The sequence below is a fragment of the Erithacus rubecula genome (assembly GCF_903797595.1).
Source record: "Erithacus rubecula genome assembly, chromosome: 14".
Taxonomy (NCBI): domain Eukaryota; kingdom Metazoa; phylum Chordata; class Aves; order Passeriformes; family Muscicapidae; genus Erithacus; species Erithacus rubecula.
Window position 1 is genome coordinate 8907040 of NC_136666.1, and position 17416 is coordinate 8924455.

Sequence of the window (17416 nt, forward strand, 5' to 3'; positions counted from 1 at the left end):
TCCTCTCAAAGAGACTTCATATTTGATTCTCTGATTAAATATTTTGGAATTGAGAAAAAAAATCAGGCCTAGATTTGTGCTTCCTTCATGGAATCTGGAATTCTTCCAAGGAGGATCGCATGAGTGACCAATGTCCAGTCTCCTCCCTCTCTTCCCTCTAAGACTCATGATTCTGTTCCCTTGGCCCTTGCCCAGCCACAGAGACCACTGCCACTCCACTGCCTGGCCTCTTCCCACTAAATCCTTGCATCAAGACAATGGAGCCTGTTTGCTGGCACATCTGGAAACCTGTTGATTTATTCATTCAACCTCTAAGTGCATTTTGCCTGCCAGTGCCTCTCTGACTCCTCCTCTCTCACCACAACAGATCCCTTTCCAATCAAAAGCCCACTCAAAGCCCAAGACAAGAAAAGACAGGGCTGAGAATGAGGAATACCCTGAGCTGAATACAGAGTCATAGAGTCCAGGACTCATGAGGAAATTAGCAATGAAACCATCAGCTGAATAATTTTCCCCAGCAGCAATCCCAGCCAGCAGGAATGGCCCTGGAGCCAAAGCTGAGAGCTTGTGCACTCTGCAGTTTGCAAAAGCAGGTTCTTTTTCCACAGACCAAATCCCAGGCTGACACCTCCTTTATGAGCTGCTGAAAAACACCATTTTCTGGACGAGCTCTGCAAAAACACAGTGACACTTGCAGTTTATGAGCAAGCCCTGCCACCGCTCACCGAGCCACAGCCTTGGAGCTGTCAAAGCTGTGCTGAATGAGAGCAGCAGGGCCAGGAGACTGCTGGCAGCCCTGCTGAAGGGATGTGCTTATTTCACATGCAAATGAGCCACACAAATTGAGACCAGACCCTCCTCCTCCCCTCTGAGCTACCCGTAAATTACAGAGGCAGGAGGCAGGTGGAGGGTCTTTGAGGCAGGTGAAACACAGAGGTACAAAGGACACAGCATCTAATTGGAGACAAGAGGAGAAAGTGAACACTCACCCAGAGCCCACAGGTAGACACAGCTAACCCTCCCCTCCTGAGATAAGCTCAAGAGAGCATCCAGCCTGTTGGATTAATGACTCCTTGAGGCTAATCAGCAGTGCCAGCACCTACAAATGAGGGTGTGGACACTGCTGAAGGCTCATGGAAAAATTCAGCCTGGACTTTTCCCGGGTTGGGGATCTTCCTCAGAAACAAAACAAGGGAAGGAAGAAAGAGCAACACAGACAGACACCTGCTGTTGAGCACCGAGCCGTGTGAGTGCCTCGTGATGTTTTGCAGAAAGCATGTTTTCAAAGAGGTGCTGCCTTCTTTGACCAGTGAGTCTTTTCTACTTTGTTTTTCACAATCTATCCTATATATATATATATGCCATGGCTTTCAATAAATCACTTCTTGCTGCCTGGAAGGAGTTGTGTTGCTGTGTTCTTTTGTTGCTTTTTAGCCTTATAGTGACACAAGGGCCCTTCTCTGCTGTAGCTTCCATCCTTTCTCCCCTTCAGCACCATCAGGATAATAAATAAATAAAACAAGCCTGCAGGTCTCATCCAAGCTGAACCACATGGGCCATTACAGCCAGGCAACAAGGTAAGTGCTGCAGGTATAAGCTTGGCTGTAGGTCCTGGGCTCCTGCCTCCTCTTCCCTTCTTTTCAAAGAAAATAAAATTGGGTTTGCATTGACTACTGAGAAAATGAGACAACGTTATACAGGACACGACCCTCTGCAATCAAATTAGGTCATTGCAACACCACAGCCAGCATGGAGTATGTAGCCCTGATATGATATAGGATCAAGGAGAATAATTTTATGCAGTAGACATTAAAAGACAAAAGGAAAATTAATCATATTGAGACATCTATCATAACTAGAGTAAGAAATAAGTTTGGAGTGGCACAACAAGCAGCACTCCTGTCTCTGGGCTTCCCTCCCAAGTCTTTCCTGTGTCTCCATTCAAACCAGCCTGACACTTGTCAGAGATACTCATTATGTATATGGCAGAAGTTGGGAAATATTTTTGCCACTTTCACCCAGAAGCTCCGACAGTTTTTAAAAGAGTAAAGCCACTGTTCACAGAGTTTCCAACTGTGGCCCAAGAACAACAAACCAAAGGGTGCTGATTTCAGGAGTGCTCAGATCTGTTTAGATACAGGTACAGCAGCAGTGCTGTTCCACACTGTACAGGACTGTGGGGATGTAGATGTGTAGCCTGGGCTCTGTGCAACCTGGGAGCTGAGTTCTGACACAAAACCCAGTTCAGCCAAACTCCCTTCCTGCCCTTTTCACCACATCAGGCAGAGGAATATACGCTCAGTATATTCATCCTGCTACACGTGGGAAGGAGAACACAAACCTTCCCAAACTCTTGATTTACATAGCAGTCTATAGCAGTGGTTTCCCAACTGCATAATGAGTACATTAACTTTGGCTAAGCCAATTCTCCAGAGATGAAGAGATGGAAAAAATAATCGAAACAAACTGTGATAGAGTTTTTGATTAAGCAGCTGATGATCAATAAAAGTTATCTGCAGGGCACAGAGTGTTAATGAGCTACCATTCCTGTATCAAAGAAACACCTGAGCCCATGGTCCCTGCCCCACACAGTCCATAGGGGTCAGCAAGACCTGCTCCTCCTGGACTGGCAAGGTGAGAAGATGGGCTGCAGAGACCACTGGTCTCACCTGCCTCATTCCTGTTAAAAGGGTGATGGAGGAAGAAGAACAAGAAATAACCTCAAATCAGGACATGGCTAGAAAGAGGGAAATGAAAAAGGTTAACAGCCTGACTCAGACCTGAGATGCTGTGTTTGGGGGGAAAAGAAATTGAAAAGCCATTCACAGCCTTCTCAGATATCTGCATTTATTTAAAGAGGCCTTGGAGCTCTGCAGCTCTAACACCAACACCTCTAGAGCAGGGAGCAAGAAGGACCAGAGGGGCTACCAGCTCCCTGCCACCAGTGTTGCAAGACACCAAGTGACCCACACCACATCCTGTGATTGCTATCCCCTTATCCTTTCCCCCTACTTTTTTGTCATTGCAAAAATGGTGTTACATCTCCATGGTTCTTAATACCTTAAATTCATCCCCAAAGACTCTAAGGCATTCAAGAGTGGACTTTATAGAGAATTTCTCATAGTAACATAGCCACCTGTTTAACAGCACACAGCAGCAAGGTTGCACAAGGGTTTCAGAGAGCAAGGGGAAAGGAGAGCTTCATATTAAAGTTACAGAGAAGAGACAAGGCTCAGATCAGCAGACACATAAAGTATCACTACCTCCGCCTGAATTTAGCTATTTCACTGTAACTAATCATTTTACTCTTCTAGAAATGTCTGGAGAACTGTTAGTGACCACAGGGAGCTGCTAGGATCTTTGTATTACATTTCCTCTAAAAGTTGCCTCCTCTGACAGCCCAGCCCAGCCTACCTACAAAAGGGATTTGTTTTCCCAAAACCCACTTAGCTTTCCTGTCCTTAGAGGGTCTAGGGAAAGCTGAGAAAAAATCAGCAGACAGGATACTTGTTCTGAAGTGCCCCACAGGGAACAGAGGGGATGAACAGCACATTAGGATTTCTCCCCCAATTTCTCAAATTCTCACGGAACTGGGGTTTGCAATCGCCCTCTGCAGAGCCCATGTCAAGACAGATCATTAATACTACTAGACACTGAGGATCTCTTGTATTAAAAAAGCACAGCAATTACTTAGTTCAAATCTCTATATTATTCATAAGATCTATATCTATCATGGATATGGTATTTACACAACTATGGGGAAATGCAATAAATAAGGCAATAAGCTTTTCCTTCCTCCAGGTCAAGATGAAAGTCTGCATCTTAGAGAGCAGTGCTTTCCTTGGGCAGCCAGGCTCATATCCCAGCCTCCCTGCCTAATTCCTGCAGCCAAGAACTAAAGCCAAGTTGAAAAATGACTGCTTTTCCTCTGAGCCCAGCACTCGGGTTCCAGCACACTCCAATGCAGCCAGCCAGGAGGAAATGCCCAGGTGGAATGAGACCTGCAAGGAGAAGTCTCTTCAGAAGTAGTCAAGAGAGCAAAGCAGAACATATCAAGACTGTAGCATGACCCCTATGAAGGTGGAAATGGAGAATTTTATCTAAGCTATCTGGAAAAGAGCAGGAAAAGTTCAGAACTGCCATTTTCTGGGATTATAATATGCAGCTGACAGCTCCAAGGATGTGTTCATCCATCTAAACCCCTGACTCCAAATGACTGGCTGTGAAAGGACTTCAGGTGGGGACTCATAAACATGCAACACGGTCCAGTGGGCTGAACATGGGCCAGGCTGCTAGCTGTCAGCAACCTGGCATGGCCTTGAGCAAATTGATGTCTTTCCAGCTGCCTCTCCTCACCCATAAAATGGAGATGAAGATGCTCAGCAGCCCCTGATGGGCTGGAAGGAGAAATGCCTCTTTCCAGGAAATAGTGGAGATACAACATGCCAGGTTACTTCTCCTCATTAAGAACAAGATAAAACCTACCCCATCCCTCAAAAACTCAGCTTCCTGCTGTGCTTTCAGTAATGTTCCCCTGACATTTGGGCTCTGCTGGGATCTTGCACAAGAGCAGAATAGTCCCACCCCACCCCATCTTTGGGATTTGCCCAGAATTTAATTTTAACACAGCCTCAGAGTGAGCATTTGCAGTGGGATTTGTATGAATTCATGCTGATCCCTGACTCTGAGCTCATCTCACCCTGGCTGTGCCAATAGCCAGGACTGTCAAGAGAGCAGAAGGTACAATCTGCCCCAGCCCTCACCAGGAGTCTCACACGAGGCAGACCCAAAGCCTCCCACCCCATCCCACATGTAGGAAAGAATCTGTGGGCTGCCACCTCAGATGGAGCCATTCCTGCTGTCCAGGGTAACTAATTTATTCTAGAGCATAAGACATGTTAAACAGGGCCCTAAGCTCAGCCTAAAATGGCCTTTCAAAACCATGCAGCCCCAGCTAAGTTCTTTATTTCTCTGGTTCTGGAATGTGAGCGATGGGATAGAGCAGAAGCCGTGGTCCATCTGAGAGAAGACTTGGAAGATTGGGCTGTAACTTTCTGCTATGCCAAGCCCTCAGGTACATCTTGAAACACAAGGCCCTTGCTGTTGTGTACACCTGATGGCCACCACCTCCCTTGCTCAATGCTCCTCATCAATTACAGCACAGAGACATAAAATGACTGATACTTTTAATACAAAGGGCCTGTCATTTATTTATTAGCTGGCAACAGGCCCTGCAGCCCAGGATGGATGCATTATAAATCAACTGCATTTCTAACCATTAAAAATTCATCCAATTCATAATGTAGGATGCCTATAATTTCCTTATTAGTGTTGAGTGTGAAGGATTTTTCTTTCTCCTCCCTTGGCTCTTTGCTTTCCCAAGATCTTGCTTATATGAGGATTAGCTTGGCTTAATCCTGCAAGAGGGAGGTGGAGGGGTGAGAAGGGCTGGGAGAAGGGAGACAAGCACTGAAGAAATTTTGTTCCAGTGTTTTCTTCTAATTGCAATTTGCCACATATATACTTAGGAGACTTAGCTGTCTCCTCTCACACTTATGGGAGGGAGAGAACCTGCTTATCCTGAATTTAAGAGATGTTTGTAGGAGAAAAAAAAATTCCCTTTTATCTTACAAAGGGAAACAAGAAGCATGGCAGTTGGACAGGAGAGGATGATGTAAAACCTGTCAAAAGTACAAGTAAGATAAGAACAGGTGTCCACACATTATAAACCGGTGCATTTAAAATAGATCAAACATATATATGAGATTTATATATAAAAATAGGTAGGTATAGTAACCTTCAGACTCAGTGCTCTGATTCAGCGAGGAAAAATAGGTTAGTAGGGCTGAAAGAAAGGTGTGACATTTTTACAGACCCACAGTGGTGACAAAAATCTTCAGGTGCTGCTGCAGCATCAGCAAAGGAACTTGGAAAGAGCATCAGAAAAAGCTGAGTCTACATGAAACTGTAAATCATCACTTAATTTGAGTACTGCATCCCACGTTGACCATGCTTGGCTGCAAACAGCAGGACAGCCTGATCCTTGGTGTGGTACACTCAGAAATGTTCATGTTTTCACTAAGTCTCTTTGTTCCCATCTCTTAAAGAGGTATACCTAGGGAGGGGCAAGGAGACAGGGCTTGAACAGATTCAAGCAAGGCTCAGCACTAGGTAACTTGCAGTGTCTTTAGGAATGAGTGTGCAGGAATCTAAAAATGGATTATGCAATAAACCCTGCCTTAATGGGAGACAAGCCCAGGCACCAGAGCAATCCTCACATGCTGTGACTCCAGTGTACTTTTCACCTCGAGACACTTGCATACAAATCTTACATCTGCTGCATGTGGAAATGGGTTTGCTGAGCTCTCCAGTGGGTATGCTCACTTCAGCAAATCACATCTTGTTCAACAAGGCCAGGGCTTTACTCTCAACCACGGTGAAAAGCAGCTGCTTCAGGCCAGGGCTCTGGGAGCATACCAGCAGAAGTGGTGGTTCCATGAGCAGCAGCACCTTCCTTCATCCACTGAGCCACTCCCTGCCTGCACCCACCAACGAGAGACAGACAGACAGCAGGATGCTGAGCTGGAGTGGAAGTGTCCAGCAATCAAAAATTACACTTTCTGCATTTTTGTTATGTGAAGCAATCGTGCTCTGCTCCACCTGCCCTGTGCTGCTGGGCACCATCTCTGTCCACCCGTCCCATCTCCTCAGAGCCAGCCAGCACCACACAAGGCTGGGAAACAAAAGCCTCCTTCCACACAAGAAACTCTTTAGATAGAGTATTTTTTTACATGAGTCTTTCCCCAGGTTTCAGAACTGAATGGGGTTTGTTGGGCTGTTTAGCCCAAAAGCTGCACTAAGCACAGGTTTGGGGTTTTTAACCTTTACTGATGTGCAGATTCTCTGCTATATTCTGGGTTGTACTCCTTGTCCCACAGGCCAGCACCACTAATAATGTTCCTGCTGTGTGTGTGGTCATGAAAAACTGCTCCAACTCCTAAACAATAACAGCTATTTTTAATTAGGAATCACAGTTTAACCAGACAATGAACAAAAAATGAGAACTTGCAATCTCCAAACCAGAGACATCTGTCTATCACAGTGAGACCCCACACACTTCCAAGAGATTTTTAAACCTGAAAAATAACCTGGGGAGACTAAAGAGTCACAACACAATGTCCTTGCAAACTCTGGGAACTCCTGGTTCCTTTGTGGTACCCCATGGCCAGGTACAACAGGCACATCCACTTTATCCCAGAAATGCAAAGGTAGCCCAGCTGCCAGACACCTTCCCAACAGCCAAGCATTATAAGCCACAGAAAACTCATTCAAAAACAAGACAAATGTTTAAATGAGGGCCAAAAGAAATCAATACCACCACTCTACCCATGCACACATACACACACCAGCTATTTTTACAGTGACCCACAGCAAAACCCACAGAACCAATGAGCCATTAGGAGCACACTCTTGACACCTGGGCAGCCTGAGTCTGCAACAGCCTCAGGGTGAGCACTGAGTTGCTACCTCTTGTCTTGCAGGCATGGAACCACACCCATGAGATGTGCTGGCTGGTGAGCAGAGCCTTGCTCTCTCTGGCACAGACACCTCCTTCAGGTTTAAGCACACCACAAGCACAAATGGATAGGGAGAAGCACCAATACCCAGACACACAGCTGGTAACAGAGGGAGTGTAAATCTCTTTTTATTCCTATTTTGCCCCACTCCTCTCATCCTGCCATGATGAGTCTGGACTCCTGCCAGACCATGGGTGAGTGGACAGGGGCAGTGGGATGTGTGTGTGGAGGCCAGGGAATGCTGCAAGAGGAGTGGGAGGGTGTGAGCCCCTGAATGAGATGAGCAGAGGGCTGGATATAAGGTGGAATATCAGGGTGTTCATACACATCCTCAATGAGATGCTGCATTCTTGGGCACTCTGGTCCAACCCAATTGATGCAGGGATGAGGCTGCCAGGCAAAAAGAGCAGCCTGCTGCACTAGAGCCACTCCAAATCCAGCAGGAAAACAGGTCAGGGCCTCCTCTCATCTGGATTGTTAAGTTCTTGACAGTTCACACATCACAAGCTCCCTTCCTAAAATCATCCCAGGCAAGCCAGCCCTGCCTGTTGGCCCCACAGACATGAGGATTAAACAGTCCAGTGGGGATGCCTTTAGGCAGAGAAGAAAGCAGAGTTTTGTATGAGAAAATACTTCCCTCTCAACCCCTTGATGTCTGTATCCAGTAGTATTTCCACCACCAGAGCAGTCTCTCTGCAGGCTGGTCACCATCAACAGCCCAGAGCCACATTCTTCTTGATTTAAGGTTTCCTCATGGATCTTCATCACCAGAACCAAAGTGTCACCACCCAGCTGTGCTGCCAGCCACACTTGCCCACGCTGGGGCTGGAGCCTGCTGGTCCCCCTGTGATCCTGGGTGTTGCTGCAAACATCTCCAGTAAACACATGTTAAAGCAACAGAGAATGGATCTAAAACTGAAAGGGCAGCAGGAGGTGATTGCCTTGTGTTCTAACCAAGTCAGGTGTCCATCCCAGCTTCAGCAGCTCCTCCTAAAGCAGGCAGGGACCAGACAGAGCCACGCTGCTTTTCTTCCATGGTACAACCACACAGACAGCATCTCCAGAGCTAGCTGAGGGGTAAGGTATAAGCAATGGATCTTGCCAGCCTTTCCAAGACATCCTGAAAAATCTCATTTCTGTAGAGCACCACAGCATGAAGGTTTGAAGTGTGAGACTGGAACCCAAAGTGCAGGTGTAATAGCTGGGATGGGCACTCCACTGCTGCAAAGGTAGGTTGGACTGCTGGAAAATGTGGGGTATTTCTTCCACTTGTTCATTTAGGGATAGAAGAAATTATGCAGAGCAGAAAATAGCCCCAGGCAGGAAAACTGAGAGCTGGGAAGGTTGGATCCAGTCCCACTGTCCTTGGTATGTCTCCTGTTGGTCAGCTGTTGCAGCCTGGGCAGGGGACAAGAAGGTGATTCTGGGCAAAGGGAAGTTCATTCTCCTCTGGTGGGGGACACAAGTAGTAATTTTGGTTGCTCACACATTTCTTCAGATACCTCCAATACCTGGTCTGGGAATAGCTGGCCAGAGCCCAAAGGCTTCTTCAACATCCCAATCATTTGCAGGATGTCCACATCAACACTTGGAGCTCAGAGCAGTTTCCATGAGAGCCAACAGCAAACCAGAAGGGAGGGAAATCTGCAGGCAGAAGGTCATTGCAGAGACCCCCAACACCTCCACTTGCTGGAGCTGAGCTCTGAGGTCAGGGCTCTTCCACAGACCCCAGCCACAAGCCCAGGCTCTGCTACAGTGAGGAGACACAGCACAGAGTAGCAAAACACACATAAACGAATAAACAGCTACTCAAGTCCTTGTTAAAACCCTTAAAATATCTCACATGAGCTGAGTGAGAAGGAAAAGACTGTGGGACCATGAGAGCTCCAGCATAGAGGAGTCTTCACCCACAAGTGACTACTTCAAAAGAGTAAGGGGAGCTGGGTCCTTCTGGAAAAGAGCCTGGGGACTTAATTTTAGAGGAGACCAGAGGAAAAGAATAGTTTGGACAAACAGCAGAGCTCTGTGTGAGGGACTGAAACCTATGGAGCCTGGCCCCAGGCTGGGCATGGGGAAGCGGATTGCTGCTGTCACTTTACCCTGTGCTCCACATTTATATTACATAAAAAGAATATTTGACAAATTCTCTTATCCCTGAAAAAAAAGTTTCTTTTCCACTACCAACTGTTTCAGTTTTCTTTTTTTTGGCAAATAAAACTACAAGCACTTATGACTTCAGTTTTATGTTGTTGCTGTTTTTGGCAAAAATGGGACCATGAACTGACCGAAAATAGAAATGCTGCATACTTTTTATCTTCCCATGCCCAGGATGAACAAATCACACTAGGCAAACAAAAAAAAAATTAACAGTGTTAAGGGTAAATATCCTTTCCATTTTAGTTTTCAAGATCTATTGAAAGCAGAGGTACGAAAATCTATTTGTTTAAGAAATGTGACTTTTGAAATGACCACGATGTTCCTTTTAGCTGCACTGAAATACAAGATAAAGACAGGGTACTGAGTGAAAGAGTGCTGATGGCGCTTTTATTGTGTGATTTGCCTTGTTTTTTTTCTGAAGTACTTCTTTTTTAGCCGATTACCACGTATTTACAGTTAGTGTAATTATATCTAATTACTTAATTAGCATGAATACGTGTAATTACTAACTTCGAATATGTAATTATGTCAGGGCAGCCTGTAATAAATGAGGTTGAAAAAAACCCTCATTAGGACTCTACGAAAGGACGGCTGCTCCACCCGTGTGGAGAATGCATCCCAGTCCCCAGACTGAGCCAGTCCTGGAAAACACAGCCAGCTCCAGTTGTGGCTGGCAAAAACCTCCACCAAAATCAAAGAATTTGCCACAAAAGTTCAGCTTCACAGTACTTGTTGCAACTGAGCATCCACTGCTGGGACGCAGGTGGGGATCTGCCCCCCAGATCAATTTTCTCCATCAGGGTCTGGATTTTTTTCTCCAATGTGTGTCATTTTCCAGAAGGCCTGTTTTGTTAGATGAGAAACAGAAGAGGACTGAACAACTCCAAAACTGTGCTGTGGCATTTGAGTAAAGCTCGAGAGATCGGATCCAAGAACTAATCTGCATCTGATGCATTGTGCTTGGAATTAATTACTACTTAATTACTATTATTAAAGGAAAACAACCTTCCAAAATGTTTCTTCTGAAACATTACCAATATTTCACCACAGAGATCTCCAGCTACTCATAATTACAAAACTTGAATTTTGGGAATTCAAACCCTGAACTTCAAAGAGGGAGAAAAGGTAAGAAGCTGCTGTTACTGCCAAGCCTGCCCAGAAGGACAAACAGCCAACTTCTGGCCACAAATGTGGGTAGAACTGGACCATGTTTTGCATTACCAAAATCTCTGACCATAGGCTGATGTTATGCAGTCCTAAAGTCTCATCCTCATCACTTTCTCTGTCCACTGTGCTTGCCACAAGTCCCATTCTTCTCCTCTGATCTGTTTATTTCCAGATATTGAGGTGCAAACTTGTCACAACCTGTTGCTCCTCCTGTTGCTGTTTGCCAAGCAGATATGAACTTGGTTTCTCTTCCATGAGCAAAAGATTAGGAAAAAAAGGCAGTTTTAGGCTGTTCTTCTGAAATCCATTTGTGACTGGACTGTCCAAATTCTTTTCTTAACCTTCCAGGTAGGACCAAGAACAGCTGAAGCAAGGACAAGATGCAAACCCAGCACAGAGCAGAGTTACAGGACAGAGATGGGGGAGCATCTTCTCAACAACTAAATACTTTAGCATGAGAAAACAGGGTGGTGCTAGTGTCTTCTGTGGCTCTTTGAGAACCTCCTACCCAGAAATGGAAAGAGAATCCTGAGTCAAGCTTGTCCCATCTCTGCACTAAGGCAGTAACAGAAAGAGGGTAAGACAACTGCAAAAATCCCAGACAGGCAGAAGTGAAGACTGATTCCTGTTCCCTTGACACGAGGACAGCATATTCCCACATCTCTGTCTCCTTGAGGACACATTAGCAGGAAGATCCCATGGGGCAGCACTGCACAGAGGGAGCAAGAGGCCTCCAGCTCCGCAGGCAGGGAGCTGCTCTCCATATTTCAGCTGCAATTCCATTATGCAGAGCTAAGTGGCTGGGAATAAACATCCGTCATCCCTGTGTGATAAGTGATGCTTGCTAGCATGGAGGGTGACAGAAATCTATATCACATCAATGTACTATTAATACTGCATTAAGCATATAGAGTTTGCTCCCCTCGTTGCAGCACGGCAATGGGTATCGGCATGTCCTCGACCTAGGCAGCATCCAAGAGCACAGGGATGCTTGCAGCAGGAAGGAAGGAGAAAGGCTGCATGTTGGAGAGGGAAAATGCTTGCTGAAGATGTTGCTCTAGCAACAGCTCAGTGCAAAGGAGAGATGCTGGGTGTCACAGAACACCTTTGCTCACAGCTGGGCAGCAGCTCTGGGGGAGGTGGTGGCCGGAGTTTGCATCTCTACAGCTCAGCTGGGCATCGAGGCTCTCCCCAGCCCAGAGGAGCTCTCTTTAGAAGTGACAGCAAATGGAGAAATGTTTGTGTCCAAGCTCTGCACAGGGGGAGAGAAAAGCCCTCCAGCATGACAACCACAGGGAGAACAGGAGCAACAAATATTCTCCAGCCCAGGCTTATGTTGAGTAGAGCACATCAGATCAAACAAACCCCTTACAGCAAAAGCTCCCCAAAGCATGGTTAATTTAATAGGTGAATTATGAAACTTTCCAGCCTCAAGCAAAGCCACCAGTGAAGTCAGAAGTTTTGACCAAGTTAAGACCTGGGGACTAAAATACAAAACACACACCAAATTCAACTCTGCCTGAGGAGTCAAGGACTGGGTTTTGCACAATGAATGACAAAGAATTCAAAAAAAATAGGGTTTTCAACCTGCAAGCACTCAGCGGTAGTTTGCTTTTATTATCCCCCAAAGGGAGTACCAGTGTCGTGGGGTTTGGTTTCAGCCCCACTGCCTTGCAGTCGTGGAAAACCTGGAGCATTCCCTCCTGTGGCACCCTTCATAGGAGAAGCACCTCCAGATGCCACCCTGAGCATCTCTGTGAACCCTTCACATCCTACTCAAGCAGCCCCGTGAAGCTCTGAGGTCAAATCCTGCTGCAAGTGACTTCCCCTGCAACCCACCCAGTTCTGCCAAGTCCCACAGGGCAAAGGCTCAGAGCAAAACTTAATCCTCTGAGGTTTAAGCTCTGCTACTGCACAGCCTCAACAGCACCCACATCTTGAAATGGTCGGCGTGCAGATTAAAGAGATTTGAGACAGCACAGGAGGGAAAGGAAGAAAAAGCAAAGCGGGGGAGCCCTCCCTCCCAAGCCATCAGAGTTTGTAAATCATTCTGAGATGAGGTGCTATAAGAAATGTAAAATATATAATTAACAGCACAGAAAAACCACGCTACATTCAGCTTCTCCACTCCTGCCTAATCACCGCCCTCCTCCTCCCCTCTCTACAAACAGACCAAATTTAGCACATTAAAATGAAAATCAAGGGGAAAGCCAGGCACGTTCTTTGGGTACATCCCATTGCTCTGGCAAGTGAAGGACAGTGCTAAGGCTTGGGCACAAGCCAGCAGGACCCAGGAGGCTGCAGAGTGGGGGCTGCCCCAGGGATACCTCCGTGGGAGCAGCAGCTGCAGCTCCCCTTCCCCTGATGGAGGAGTGGAGGCAGGAGCAGCGTGCTGCTGCTGAGCACTTAATGCCACATAGCTTCCCACAGGCTGGGAGATGGGCTTTCTCCCTGTCTGCAGGGGCTGAGTTCTGTCCCCTGCACCCATGAGTCAGCAGCAGCCAAAGGAAGAGCAGAGGTGACATCAGCACCTGCTTCTGGCTGGGTCACCGAGATAGCCCAAGCTGAAGGCTCTTCACCTTTTGTTTTGCAGGATTTTTATTTTTCCAGTTCTACCTGGAACCAAGACAGACCAAAAAGATGTGCAATAACAAGAGAGGAATGTTACCCAAAACCTCCTGCATCGCTCAGCTTGCATCTCAGAGCTGGTAAGAGGCCTGGGAGAGCTCAGCTACTGCCTGTGAGCCGCATGCTGGGGAAGGCTGCATCCCACCTCTCACGTGGGAGGTGGTGCAGGACTCCCAGAAAAGCATCCTTTTACACAGCACTTTTCTTTTATGCTCAGAATTTAGAAACACAAAGTGGAGAGGGCCACTTGATCACCTCCTGCTAGTCTAATGAGCCCAGTTCACAACCCAAATTTATACAGAAAAGATGCAGAAGCTTTATAGAAGCCCATAAAAACAAAACATCCAGCATCTAAAATTTCTGGAGACAAAGATAGCTCCAGGCACCTGCCGCACCTATGCCCATGTATCCTGAGCTTCCCCCTGGCTCTTTGGGGAGCCAAAGAGGCAGCCCCATGGCTGGGAAACTGCTGGAGGAGGAAGGGGAGGCAGGTCCTTTCCCCAGCCAAGCAGGGGTCACATCCATCCCCATGCTGCCAGGGGGCTCTTGCTCACACCTGGCACCTCATGCTTGGAGCTGATGAGGAAGAGCCCGGCTTGGAATGGCACTTTCAGGCAGGGGGGGAAGGTGACGGGTGGGTGGCGGAGGGAGGGTGAAGGGAGGTGAAGGTGAGAGTGGAAAGTCTTTTCTGGAAGCATCTACATGTATGTTGTGATTTCTGAGACCTGAGATTCACTTTGGTTTCTGGACCATACCAAGACCCACTCTTCTCAAAAACCTCCTTCTCTTCTTCCTCATCCTCTTAACCTCTTCCTCCTTGCCCTCCTTCCCCCGCCCCCCCAGCCCACCCCCCAGCCCTCGGGGGCCGTGGCTGGGCACTCACACGTGTCTGGCTTGTGGCAGTTGTGTCCCTGTCGGAAGTACTGGGGGTTCTCGATGACGGGGATGCGCGTCATGCCGATCACCACCGTGTCGGGGCCGGCGTCCAGCGACGACGGCGTCGTGATGCCGTGGTTGATGTGGTGCAGGGGGCTGGCTGAGTCCTCCTCCCCGCTGATCACTGCCACGGGACCTGCAAACAGCACACACGTCCGTCAGCGACGGCAGAGGACACTGGAGCCTGTTGGTCACACGCCCATGGATTGCTGTGGGTTAGCGGGGCGTCACCACCAGCCTGTCCAAGCATTCCTGACAGTTTTCCCATCCTCTGGGAAGCCCACAGGGTAGGGAAAACATCTCAGGTTTTCCTTCCTGGCTTTGAGGTACCAGGCTAACAGTCCCAAAGGGTTTAACAGCTACAGGTGGCACCACATCGGAGGTGAGTCATGCACAAAGTCCCCTCCTAGGGCTATCATGAGAGAGCAGTTGCTGTGGTGCCTCTACACTCTGGCATCACAAGCTTGGCAGAAATCATAACCAGGCTTAGACTGGAGAAACATCACCCCCAGAGGGTTAGTTCACCTCAAATCCACATTTGTGAGATGCCTGTTGCCCAGTGTGTTGCCCATCCTTTTGCACTCCTGCAGCTTCACCGGTGCAAACTCACTGAGCCCTTCAGTCAGGCTGATGCCTACAGGGACCCACAGTGTACTGGAGCAGATCCTGCTCAGCTCAGGCTCATGCCCACCACAAACAGCTTCATCCATTTTCTTCCCACCACAAAACATCTTCCCCTTACCCTCCTGACCCCCAAAAGTTCACAGCACCACCAGACAGGCAAGAAAATGGAGCAAAGTAGTCAGGCATGCAAGATGGGAGCAATGGAAGGCTTCTATCCCTTCTGCTTTATTTTGGGTTTAGACCCTCTAATACCTGTTCCAGCCATTTTTGTCCTATATTGGTGTTGGACAAGGAAGGGACAACAGTGAAATTTTACACCAGACCTTTTTAATATTTTAACATGGGAAGAAAATCCACGGTCAATGAGTGACACTCCTTTTCTCCTGTCAGGATGTTACCAGGGACTACCAGAAGCTTGAGTAAAAAGGAGCAGAGATGCTGCACTTAGGCTTTGAACCTATTCAGAGAAGCCAGCCTTTTACCTACATTGCATAAAAATTGCTCATCTCCCATCAGTAATCTGCTTCTAATTGCACAATTACTTTATTATGTAGCACTGGCAACAAAGAAGGGAGTCTTGAAGCCATTTTACTCTCCAGAGCTACTGCGAGGACGAGGCGAATACCAGCTCCATGCAGCCATTCTGCCTGCATTAATCTAGTCTAAAGGCTGCTCATTTTTGGATCTTCAAGTATTGTTTGTTCTTCCAAGTGGGATATAATAAAGTTATTGTGCAATTAGCAAAGTCTTGGCAGCTGTGACAGGTGTTTTAGTCACGAGGAGAAAAACTCTCTCCCTCTACTGTGAATTCCTTCTGGCAGGTTCTGGCTTTTTTAATGTTACTCCCTGGGCCCGCATGACTTTCCAGCTCTTGAGGTGCAAAGGCAAAATTCAGCTCTTGATGCAACATGCCTCTGTTGGGAATAGACACAGTGTACTTCTCCAAACACAAAAAGCAAATGGGCAATTTTGGTTTGAATGACTTCCTTCCCAATGTCAATTCATTGCAGGCAAGCCAGGATGACCCAGTTTTGCACGATGTGCACGTTCCTTCAGCCACACCCTGCACTGCTGGCTGGCCCAGAAGGGGAGAACTCTGTATTTCAAAGTACAAAAAACCATAAAAATATCAATACTAACACCAGGCTGACACAGACCCTGCTGAGCACGTGCTTCTCAGGGACCCACAGAGCCCTGCCAGCATTTCACCCTTGCTGCTCTTGCTTGCTCAACACCTCCTCATTTTTAGGGAGCACACATCATGGCAGTGTCCCTCTAGCACAGGCAGGTTGAAAGGACATGGCTACATCTAAAAGAGCAGGGCACAATCCAGGAGGTTACTTGTGAAAATGAGCATGATCTATCAGCCAAAGCTCTCATGGCCACTTCCCTGACAATAAACACACCCAGAGTCTGACCTTCTTCACACTCCACAGGGTTGGGTTTTTTCTGTGGTTTACTTCTTAGGAGGACTTTCCTCGTGTTTTAGTGTAGTCTCATGCCCCAAACATATCCAAGATCTTTGAGGTAAAAAAGGTAACCACATCTCAGCTGATCCACAGCTGCATCCCCAATCCCCAGTGAATACTGTGTCCTGTGAATGGATTCAGCCTCTGAGTCACCCAGCTCAGGTCAATGTCACCAAGCTTATCCATTTACAAAGCTACCAACCCTCAAAACCTCAGAGCTGAACTCTGGCTCTCCATCTCAATCTCTTCACATTTCTGCAAAAGTGGGAAACCCCAAGAACTGCAAAGGCAGAGGCACCACAGGGACAACACATGTAAGGTATATTCTACCCCTGCAGTAATCCAGGGACTGCCTCTGACTGTACCTCCAGGTTGTGAAAAAAACTAAAATACATCACATTCTCAAGAGTCCTAAGGAACATTTGCAATGGATTCACTGCATTGGCCTTCCAGCTTTCCCAAACATTTCTGGTGATCGTAGGCACTGATCTGACATGGCCTAGAACATATAATTAATCTCAATATCCTCCAAAGGATATAATTTGATTAGAAGCAATTTTCAGTTGAGGACTTCTCCAAGTTTCTCCTACTAGGTTTTGGGTTTTTTGGGTGTGGTGGAGTAGTATAAATCTGGAAAACATTAATTCCTACAGCTTACAGTCCTACAGTCATGCAGCTTAATGACACCAATTCTGTCATTCCCATCTCTCCTGGTTGGTCACTGCTGAGATCCACTTCCCTCTAAGCCCTCTGTTGTCACTCTGAGACTCAGACAAGTGCTGGACTCACTGTGCAAGCCTGAGACAAACTTTAAAAACATCATGGATATCAAACAGCCACCAATCACTTTTATAGGAG

General features: G+C 47.1%; 1 protein-coding gene across 3 annotated transcripts in view; it reads right to left on the reverse strand.

Annotated features, from left to right (window-relative positions):
- NTRK3 (neurotrophic receptor tyrosine kinase 3) overlaps positions 1-17416 on the reverse strand; it is a 203061-nt gene that overhangs the window by 75947 nt on the left and 109698 nt on the right. For all 3 annotated transcript variants that reach the window (XM_079317834.1, XM_079317835.1, XM_079317836.1), the window contains exon 12: positions 14413-14601. In XM_079317834.1, the coding sequence (XP_079173960.1) occupies positions 14413-14601 (189 nt within the window). The remainder of the gene's footprint in view (positions 1-14412; positions 14602-17416) is intronic.